This window comes from Bipolaris zeicola (assembly GCF_000523435.1).
Source record: "Bipolaris zeicola 26-R-13 unplaced genomic scaffold scaffold_48, whole genome shotgun sequence".
In the NCBI taxonomy this organism is placed as follows: domain Eukaryota; kingdom Fungi; phylum Ascomycota; class Dothideomycetes; order Pleosporales; family Pleosporaceae; genus Bipolaris; species Bipolaris zeicola.
The window spans coordinates 119,402-129,677 of NW_006912097.1; the positions used below are offsets into that span (position 1 = coordinate 119,402).

At 50.6% G+C, this 10,276-nt stretch overlaps 6 protein-coding genes across 6 annotated transcripts; 5 read left to right on the forward strand and 1 right to left on the reverse strand.

The window, feature by feature from the left end:
- Window positions 1-81: 81 nt before the first annotated feature.
- On the reverse strand, window positions 82-2,235 carry COCCADRAFT_3903 (polysaccharide lyase family 4 protein; the record flags this gene model as incomplete). Its single annotated transcript, XM_007712687.1, has 3 exons — window positions 82-289; window positions 405-1,949; window positions 2,012-2,235. 3 exons carry the CDS (start codon window positions 2,233-2,235, stop codon window positions 82-84), a joined length of 1,977 nt encoding a protein of 658 aa, XP_007710877.1.
- A 1,190-nt stretch (window positions 2,236-3,425) lies between these two features.
- COCCADRAFT_3904 (uncharacterized protein) lies at window positions 3,426-4,950 on the forward strand (the record flags this gene model as incomplete). Its single annotated transcript, XM_007712688.1, has 2 exons — window positions 3,426-4,620; window positions 4,673-4,950. The coding sequence occupies 2 exons, from the start codon at window positions 3,426-3,428 to the stop codon at window positions 4,948-4,950; spliced, it is 1,473 nt and encodes a 490-aa protein (XP_007710878.1).
- A 1,033-nt stretch (window positions 4,951-5,983) lies between these two features.
- On the forward strand, window positions 5,984-6,448 carry COCCADRAFT_35635 (uncharacterized protein; the record flags this gene model as incomplete). The annotated part of the gene is made up of 1 exon (XM_007712735.1): window positions 5,984-6,448. The coding sequence occupies one exon, from the start codon at window positions 5,984-5,986 to the stop codon at window positions 6,446-6,448; it is 465 nt and encodes a 154-aa protein (XP_007710925.1).
- Window positions 6,449-6,844: 396 nt separating this feature from the next.
- Window positions 6,845-7,249, forward strand: COCCADRAFT_92525 (uncharacterized protein; the record flags this gene model as incomplete). The annotated part of the gene is made up of 1 exon (XM_007712736.1): window positions 6,845-7,249. One exon carries the CDS (start codon window positions 6,845-6,847, stop codon window positions 7,247-7,249), a length of 405 nt encoding a protein of 134 aa, XP_007710926.1.
- Window positions 7,250-7,516: 267 nt separating this feature from the next.
- COCCADRAFT_25163 (uncharacterized protein) lies at window positions 7,517-8,987 on the forward strand (the record flags this gene model as incomplete). Its single annotated transcript, XM_007712695.1, has 2 exons — window positions 7,517-7,571; window positions 7,648-8,987. 2 exons carry the CDS (start codon window positions 7,517-7,519, stop codon window positions 8,985-8,987), a joined length of 1,395 nt encoding a protein of 464 aa, XP_007710885.1.
- A 257-nt stretch (window positions 8,988-9,244) lies between these two features.
- On the forward strand, window positions 9,245-10,207 carry COCCADRAFT_25164 (uncharacterized protein; the record flags this gene model as incomplete). The annotated part of the gene is made up of 2 exons (XM_007712696.1): window positions 9,245-9,546; window positions 9,634-10,207. 2 exons carry the CDS (start codon window positions 9,245-9,247, stop codon window positions 10,205-10,207), a joined length of 876 nt encoding a protein of 291 aa, XP_007710886.1.
- Between the last annotated feature and the right edge of the window lie 69 nt (window positions 10,208-10,276).

The following is a 10,276-nucleotide window of genomic DNA, read 5'->3' on the forward strand; positions in this document are numbered from 1 at the left end:
AAACAGTTTCTTCCAACTCTTGATCACATTATCATCTTCGTCTCACTTCTCACCTACACATCTAACGTTTCGAGATCAATCTCACTCTACCTCCAACCTCAACGCATCATATTGCACATACACCGCCTCAGGCAACACCGCACTCTCATTCCCCGTCGCATTATACGGCAGTGCCAACACAATCTCATTCTCCCCTTCCTTCAGTAAATCCCCCGAAAACACGAATTTGTGCGCCAAATGATAGCACGACACTGCCGAACGCACAGCGCAGGATGAAGACTGGTAGTACCTGTATCCCACAATATTAGCTTTTACTTCCTCTTACACCGACAACCACACCATCTTCATTATCGATCTTGGAGTGGGGGAAAACTTGAAGGAAAAAAAGGGGGGGGATAACATACGGAATAACCCAATCCTCCAGCCCCTCCCCATTCACCATCACCCTAAGCGGAAGATTCGCCCATCTCTCCCCAGTATCTAGATCCGTATTCCCCGCCGCCGTCTTCGCACCCGCCAGTTGCACCGTGAACGTTGCTTTTCCGCTCTCCTTCACATCGCCCTCTTCTACATCAAACCGTATACTCCAATCGTACACGTGATCCGGCACAGGTACCGGTCGCAGGCTATTCGCTTTACCGCCGAACACAGCCCAGTGGACGTAATTGAGCGCTTGGGCTGGATCGTCTTTGCCGACGCGAAAGTGGATGCCGGTGGGGAAATCGCGGATGAAATCGTATGCCGCCCAGTAGAGTCTGTATTCTTCTGTGAGGAGGGGGTGGGTAGGAGAGGGTGCGGTGCCGTGGAGGAATTCGCCCGAGGATTTATCGGGAGTGCCGATGCGGAAGAGTTCTTTGCCTGCGGATTCTGGCGTCCAGGTTATGTTTAAGGAGGTGGTTTGGGAAGCGGAGATGAGGAGGGAGTCGTGGGTGTAGTCGCCGAAGATGGAGGAGGCGGAGAGGGTTAGGCGGTAGGATCCTGGTTTTACCCGGGGAATGGAAATGGTGCCGGTAGAGGGGATGGGCGTCCAGTATTGGTATGCGGTGCTGTTTGCGGCGTTGTCTTGGTAGTTGTGACCGGTGGTGGTGAGGATGGCGATGGGGTTTTGGGCGCCGGTGGGGAGAGCGATGTTTGCTGAGAAAGTACCGCGGGCAGATGAAGTAATGAGATTCGGGACGTGGGCGGCGATGGAGTCGTAGAAGGGGGCGTTCCAATCTGGACGCTGACCGTACTGTTCTGCATCTTTACGCAGTTCAGATAGCGTGCCGCCGGTGTTGAAGTGGAAGTATTGCGGGCCGAATGTGCGGTCGAAGCCGTTGGTTATGTTGGGGGTTTGGGCGCCGTGATGGTTGGAGACCATGTAGTTGTAGACGATGCCGTCGACGACGAGATCTGAGTGTGTGGGACCGCCGAAGTAGGTTTCGACAGTGTTGTGGACGAGCCAGGCGCCGTAGGTGGTGCCGTTTGTGGTGCGGCCATCGGCGTACATGCCGTGGGCGAGGTGGTTGCGCCAGCTATCTTGGAAGGTGTACTTGGTGAAGTAGTCTCCTACACCCTTTACGTATGGGTCATCTTTGTTGACGAGCTGCCAGGTGGCGTCTTGAACGACTACTTGTCCGTTTTGATCTGGACGTGGTGCGGAAAACTTGTCATTGGTGATGAAGTGGGTGAAAAGTGGAGGGTCATGGTTGGGTCTGAATAGAGTCCGGAACTCCTGCAGGTTCCGCAGAAATGGCGTAGTCTCGTTGTAGTATACTATTCGGCTGAACGTGTGGAGTCCCGTCTCGCCTTCTCTCAGGAACCAGTATTGCTCAAGCCGTTGACCGGTAGGCGCATAGGTTTCTCCCATGCTAATACCGCCATATGGAGTGCCTGTCGAGTCGGTGCCGTTGAATAGTTGATATTGAACATCCTTACCACGGCCAGGCGTCCAGAAGCCACTTGGAGTACTGTTTGGAGTAGAATGGTCAGCTCATCATATCTGTGCTCTTCGAGTATGATTTTCACGAACCAGTAGCAATCAAGATAAGGTCCAACACCAGTGTTACCAGATTCCGTTCCAAGAAGGTTTTGGCCGTCAAGTGTCAAAACATTGATATATCCTTTGGATTTGCTAACCGATGCAACCAGCCGGTTGTTAGCAATAGTGAGACTCTGATTGTTTTGACTGGCTTTCAGAAAGGCCCATGTATTGGTACAGAATAGAAGCGTCGCTGTGACTGTAATGGCACGCATGATGAATGCTTAGCGATGCGACAAAGACGTCTTGGCTCGATGGTGTTCTTATTTCTATTGTTTATAACCAAACATCCGGGAAAATTAATATAGAATGACGGGTGGACTAGTCGGAATCTAGGGTAAAGGAGGAGTCCGGGATACGGATAAATACGCTAGTCGGGCCTTCGGTGGGATGTAGGCCGAAAATGGCCACCATTGAAGTTCGTCTACTTGCGTACGGGACAAGTGGTGAATTAGTTCTTGACTAGGCAATGTGGGGCTGGAGATGTATACTATGGTCCCAGGATGTTACCTGAGAACCTAGACATGCCTTGCGAGAGCCCTGGTAGTGCGTACTTTGCCAGAGGCTTTCGCACGTCACAGTGTGTTAAATTACACAGCATCACCCCAGTCTCTCTCAATATACTACGTTTGGATGTTTCGAAAGAGATTATAAGTTTCATCAGATTGTTATACGCTCTAGTGTAGAATCTGAAATTTGAATCATCTGTCAACAGGCCCATATGCTAATGAGGTACAAAACGAAAACAATACTAGTGGTACATCGACTGTGCACTAATCCATCATGTCTCTCGATCTAGCGACTGCGCCAGAATCATAGCATAGCACCGACCTCTCCTCGCAACAAGCTCCCCATGGGTCCCCTGCTCATCTACCCGCCCATTGTGCATTACCAAGGTACAGCCACACCGTTTGGTTGTCGACAATCGATGCGCAACTGCAACACATTCGTCAATCATTGTCAAGTCACACCATATACTGTGCGAATTGAGATGATTCAGAGTCTGCTAGTTTTGGCAGAGTGAGGAAGTTCGAGTCATCAATACCACTACAGGACTGGTTATCAGGATAGAGTTTGAATGATCTTGTCCGCGGCATGGCGTGCTGGAATCGGGAATCAGCAATTGGCAATTTGAGTTTCAGACCAGCAAAGACATGGATCCTCAATAACTCAAGACAATACATCCTCAATTCATTCAGCAGTGATATGCGAATGTTCAGTGGGGGAGATATCATAACCCAAATGTAGTACAGAATGGATCGGTCCAATGAAATCGTGGCTTGGTACGTCATCATCCGGCGCTAGATCGCCATATCTCTCACGTGGCAGCAACACACCGTAAGCTGCGTCTTGACTCTGGACACGCCAGAAGACCTTCATTCTCTTTTTTTTTACCCATGGAAATATGAGCTCCTCTCAAGCTGAGAGAGAGCCGTTGCTCTCCCAAGCACCGGCCAAAGTCATAACATTCGAACCTAACGATCCCGAAGACCCGCGCAACTGGCCTGCAGCGCGAAAATGGCTTATGGTTGCCGCGATAATACCTATAGATCTCAGTGTCTCTTGGGGCGCCAGTGGATTCAGTCCCGTCGCGAGTGACTTTGCAAAAGATATGGAGGTGTCTCCCAGCGTCGCATTGCTGGGGCTGAGCATGTACGTGCTTGGACTAGCTTTTGGACCTATGACTCTAGCACCACTCTCAGAGTACTACGGACGCAGACCTGTGTACATCGTGTCTTACGGAATATTCCTACTCATGCTTCTGGGAACTACATATGTTGAGACTCTCGAACCTTTCCTTGTCTTGAGATTCTTCTCTGGCTATTTCTCTTCAACAACGATCTCAAATTTCGGCGGAACCATTGCAGATCTCTTCCATCACAACGACACGGGTCCAGCAATGTCCTGGTTTCTCTGGGCAGCCACGGGAGGAAGTCCAACTGGATTTGTGCTCTTTTCTTTCATTGCACAGGGCAGATCATGGCACGATGTGTTTCGGATCATGCTGGCCATCTGCTTCGCTTTTTGGATTATCCTGGTTGTAACTCTGAACTTTTTGGGAGAGACCAGACACAGTGTGATATTGCTAAGAAGGGCGAGAGCGCTGCGCAAAGTAACAGGAGACGATAGCCTAGAGGTACCAGATGCGCTGAAGCAACGAGGACCGAAACAACTGTTCGGCACCGCACTTGCGAGACCATTCCGATTTCTCGGTACTGAAGCCATCGTTCAGTTTGGTGCTCTCTACAACGGCTTTTTATACGGACTTTCATTCCTGTTCAACGGCGCTTTTCATATGATCTTCGGACCAAGTGGCTATGGATTTGACACTATTGGCGTTGGCATCTGCTTTCTTGGGATAGTTGTGGGCATAACGGTAGGCCTCATGACAAACGTATTTCAAGAAAGATACTACCAATGGCGTGTCGCTCAAGCCAACGGTCATGATGTCCCAGAAGCACGGGTGCGTTATGCAAAACTGGCCGCTATAGTGCTGCCGATATCCCTTTTGGCTTTTGCATTCACAGCTACACCGCACATCCCCCCGCTATTTACAGTATTTGCAAGTGCCTTCTGGGGATGGTCCTTCTATACTCTTAGTAAGTTTCTGTCTGTGATTAAAAATGCCCTGATCTCACAATTTATGTGTAGTACTCATGACCCTCACATACACTGAGGATGCTTACAAAACATACTCGGCATCAGCACTTGCTGGGATCGGACTCATCCGAAACCTGGCTGGGGCTGGGTTTCCACTTGTCGGCAGACATCTTTTTCTGAACATCGGCACTAGAAACGCAAGCTTAGTACTGATGGCTATCGCTATCTGCTTAGCGCCTATACCATTCGTACTCGAGGTGCGAGGAGCATCGCTACGCAAGAGAAGCCCCTGGGCAGCTGCGCACGAGGATGAAAATGAAGACGACTAAGATTCAACACCAGACGCCCTGAGCCTTCTGATGCCTAGCCGATTTCAGTTTCGTGCTTCATCTCCCAGAACACAACTGTCGCAGAATGGCAAGGACTTTGAAAGCTGCAAAGAAGATGGCCTGATCTAGGCAGTGGTATCTCAGTTTCAATTCATCAATTGTACGCATGTATCTTGAGTAAAAGCATCCACTTTACCAATGCAGCATGGTGTCATCTATTTAGGCCCGCAACGTGGGCGCCGTTACTCCCGGTCTTGCCGCGCCAACGAGGCCCCAAGATATTATTCTTGTCCAACAGCCTCGCGAGATGTGTGTTTGGTACCTGAAAGCCGCCTGTCATTACTCGGGTCAAGCGCATGGGCCTTTGTTTTGGTGGAGTGTATGGCACGTGACCTGTCTCTACCGCGCCATACTTACACCTCATTGGACTGGACAAAGCATGAAGACAACAAGTACTCGCATAATAATGTTTCAAGCACGACAGAACAGGTTGTTTCAGACGGGGCCGAGCATTTAGCGCGTAGTCCCGTCGAGCGTTACTGGCCAACCAACGTTGTCCCACAGCCGAGCTGCGGGCGCGTAACGCTAGGTCTCGCGCTGGCCCATCTACCCGCCTATCCACCCGCCAAATCCTGCCAGGATATTCTTAGAATCCGTTCTGTACATATGAACGAGGCTCTGCGCTCAACAATGGCATCATCCAACAGCCTCAAGATTCTCTTTCCTTCTGTCATTCCATTAGGTTCTTTTCTTATCATTCTGAGTGTGTTCTGCGAACAACTCATCATATCATTTCTTTGAAAAACTCGCATTCTTTCTTTCGTCAAATCTCAGCATTGCATCGGCGCCAAACTCTCATCTCATTTGAACGATCTCTATATTTTCTCTTTGAAAAGTTCGCTCGATCACACGCAAGCCGTGTTTAATCGAACCACCGTATACCAGGTCTCAATCCGATACACTACAATTCGAACGACTTCGATAGTCCACTTCACATCTTATTCATCACGAAAAAATATACAAAGTCGCAAAGATGTCTTGCCAACCTCTCAGCTCGGTTCCTCCACCACCCACCACCCTGCCCTCCTGCGCAGTACCCATCGGCGGCTCAAACAGCTCAATCCTGGATGCCTGCTGCAACGGCCACATCAACGCCATTGCCACATATTCAGCCCCAGAAACCACCTCATTAACACCCCGCGATTCAAAAACACCTGTAATTGTCAACTCAGAGGACGGCGATGATTGCTTCCAGTACTGCATCACCGACTCCCCAGACATTGTCGAGACCTGTCTTGCAGAGAAGATGCAAGCTTTCGATAAGGAGGGCGCTACCGGTGTTGGCATGTTTGGGTGCTTCAATGCTGAAAAGGCGGTTGGTCCGAGGAAGACCAACGGTGGCAATGAAGGGTCGTACGTGAACGCTGGGCTGAAGATTAGCGGGAGCTGGACCCTATCTCTCCTGGTCGGGTTGAGCGTTGTTGGTGCGCTTATTTGAGAAGTTTCTGTTATCACTACGGGATTGTAGTGAAGAGCGTCGTTTTCTTTTCTTCTTTTGCATATCAAATGGTTAGCGTTAGCGATGGCATCGCGTACTCGGATTTTGCATTCATCGGCGTTGGTATTGAATTACAATGAGTAATGAGACAACTCAAATCAAAGGGCGGTAACTATCTAGTTTGACACTAGAAAAACGAACCCAATACATCTGAAGCTGAATTCATTCGTGTCCTGGTTATGTTCTAGTTGCATTGTGGAACCACCTCAGTACCGCGCAGCTTACCATGCCCGACTGTGAGTTCACACAGTGGTTGCCGAGATGCTATATTATCATGCGTGGAAAAGATTCCAACCAAAAACTAGGCCTATCAATCGGACCTGAATACGAACATCAATGGCAGATAAACCAATGTATGTACGCTACAGTCACCCAGCAATGGCGCATCCAAGGCCTACGCGTAGACTCCCTACCGTAATGTTCGATTATTTTGAAGCACAAGGAAAGCAAGGCTCACCCCTTGGCTTGTTCTTGCAGAGGCAACAGCAGTTGCAGGAGGAAATGAATCGTGAGGGACCATGGGGGCTTCGCCCCGCTTTCTTGCCAACGAGCTATGCGAACAGCAACGCCCCTCCACCAACTGTCAATCAGGAGAGTATCGGAGGTTATCTAAGAAAGAAGGCAATGATAGCATATGCGCAAGGTACCGCTCGCGCTCGTGGGCAATCTTCATATTTTGCACAGCTGGCGTCGCTTGAAGCGGGGTTGAGTCGGCTGACGCTGGAGGATAAGAGGAATTGAGGGCGTCAAATATCATAGTAGATACAGATACAATATCCAGACCTGCTATATGTGTTCTATCACATATAAAAATACACTTTACTTTGCTTTGTAGAAACTGTATTTGAAGATTGGTGACTGAAAGTGAAATGTGATGGTTCCCCGCAGTAACTAGCGCTTAGTAGCGCAGACCCCTGCCCGCCGATGCAGGAGCGTCATATCTTTTTTCTGGACGCGCGAACAGTCACAACACAACTACACAAACTTTTCACTTTTCTCATACACAAAATGGCTTCAGAAAAGAAGGTAGCAGAGAACATGCTCTGGGGTGGCCGTTTCACAGGTACGTGTTGTCCAATGACTCGAATGGCTTATACGAACTCGTTTGGCATGACTTGATGATACTGAGACGTGCACAGAGGGCCTTGACCCCGTCATGGAGCAGTACAACGCTTCGCTGCCCTACGACCGCCTCTTCTACGCCGAAGATATTGCTGGCTCTATTGCATTCGCCCGAGCCAACAAGAACAATGGCATCCTCACCGAAGACGAGTTCGCTGCCATTGAGAAGGGAATGGCACAGATCAAGGAAGAGTGGGCCTCCAACACGTTCGAGGTCAAGGCAAATGACGAGGACATTCACACTGCCAATGAAAGGAGGCTGAGCGAGATCATCGGCAAGGACATTGGCGGAAAGCTTCACACAGGGCGCAGCAGGAACGAGCAAGTCGCAACCGACATGCGGTTATGGCTGCGAGAGCAGCTCAAGGTGCTTGAGGGTTATCTCAAGCTCCTGATAAAGACTTCAGTGCAGCGAGCAGAGGCTGAGATTGATATCCTCATGCCTGGCTACACACATCTCCAGAAAGCCCAGCCAGTGCGCTGGTCTCATTGGATACTTTCACACGCAACCGCTTTCGCATCCGAACTTGAGCGACTCCGCGAAGTAATCAAGCGCGTCAATAAGTCCCCGCTCGGATGCGGTGCGCTTGCGGGTAACCCGTTCAACATCGACCGTCACGCTATGGCCAAGGAGCTCGGCTTTGAGGGCCTCTTGCCTAATTCGCTGAACGCTGTCGGAGATCGCGACTTCGTCTTTGAGACATTACAGTGGGGATCTAGCTTCATGCTGAAGATGTCTCGTTGGGCGGAGGATTTGATCATCTACTCAAGTCTGGAGTTTGGCTTCGTCCGCCTAGCTGACGCATACTCGACTGGAAGCTCTTTGATGCCCCAGAAGAAGAACGCAGATTCACTCGAGCTTATCCGCGGCAAGAGCGGTCGTGCATTCGGACACATGGCGGGCCTGTACGTCACCATCAAGGGTCTGCCTACAACCTACAACAAGGATCTCCAAGAATCGGTCGAGCCCCTCATCGACCACATCAAGACGGTCAGCGACTCTATCCAGATTGCCACTGGTGTCCTGTCGACGCTTTCCGTCAATGCCGATAAGATGCACGCAGCGCTGGCTCCTGAGATGCTGGCAACAGAATTCGCAGACTACCTTGTTAGGAAGGGCGTACCATTCCGCGAGGGCCACCACATCTCCGGCCGTGTAGTCGCATTGGCCGAGAAGGAGAACGTACCCATGGATAAGCTGAGCTTGGAGCAGCTTAAGGGCATTGACTCCAGGCTCGGTGATGATGTTGTAGAGTGCTTGGACTACGAGCGCGCGGTCGAGCTGAAGAATGCTACTGGTGGTACCAGCAAGAGCGCTGTCATGGAGCAGATAGACATTCTGAAGCAACTTCTTTGAGCGAAGTAGATCTGGGCGTATGGAAATTAAGAGTAGAAAAATACCGTAACATCGCTACGTCATCAGCGACGGTATATGAGAAATGATAATTGTACGACTGGTTGTCCAGTATGACCTTGTGCACGCGTCTACCCCACTTTGCTGGCCGCGGTTCCGCGAACATGGTGATGTGACCATATTGAAGAAGAACATATCTCTACGTCACAATCGTTCGATAACAAGGGCTCACTTTCTCAAATTTGAGTAGATTTCCAACTATGCAAGAAACCCGTCGAGACTCGCAAAGCGGCGACGTCGTTGTCCCCATTAACTACTTTCCTGCCACAGGTATTCCGATCCCAAAGTCCGCTTGGAAGACGCCATTCCTAGATGATCACAATGAACACACTCGATACATGCTCATACGAGATGCACGCACGAGCGGTAAAACCTTTGATCTCGACACCAATGGGTTCACCTTCGTCACGCTACCACCGAAAGACCGAGTAACCCGCGAAAGCACCGAAGAAGAAGTAAAGCGCGAATACTACCCAGAAGTAGAGGAAATCGTAAAGAAACTGTAAGCCCTCCCATTTCGCATACTAATCTCAAACAAAGTTGAATAAAAGAACCCACCAACTCACCATCGTGACCAACACCCAAACAGAACCGGCGCCACAACCGCCCACGTCTTCAACCACGTAATCCGCGCGCATACCTCACCCAGCGAAAAAGGCATCCTCGACCCAAAAGGCCGCTGGCAAGACATTCCCTCAGGCCACCCACACGTCGACTACGCCGGCAGTCCCTCGGCCATCGCCGGCACCCAACTCGAACTCTCCCTCCCACCCCACATCTCCACCCTCTTCACATCCTCCCGCCGCTTCGCCTTCCTCGGCGCCTGGTGTCCGCTAAAACCCGTCCGCAGAGACCCCCTCGCCGTGTGCGACGCCACCAGCGTCCCGGACTCCGACTACCAGATCCGACAGAGGGAATTCAGTCGTACGGGGATTAAGAGCGAGAATTACGTGATGAGTCATGGGGAGCAAGGGAGGCAGGTGCATCAGTGGTGGTATTTGAGTCATATGATGCCGGATGAGATGGTGGTGTTTAAGGGGTTTGATACTGAGAGGGGGAAGCCGGGGTGGAGGTGTCCGCATACGGCGTTTAGGGTGCCGGGGACTGAAGGGGAAGAGGCGAGGGAGAGTATTGAGGTTAGGGCTGTGGTGTTTTGGGAGTAGAGTGGGCGGAAATGTAGGAATCTGGTTGGATTGATGAAGCATGATGGGGTTTCTATGATTTTAGGCATG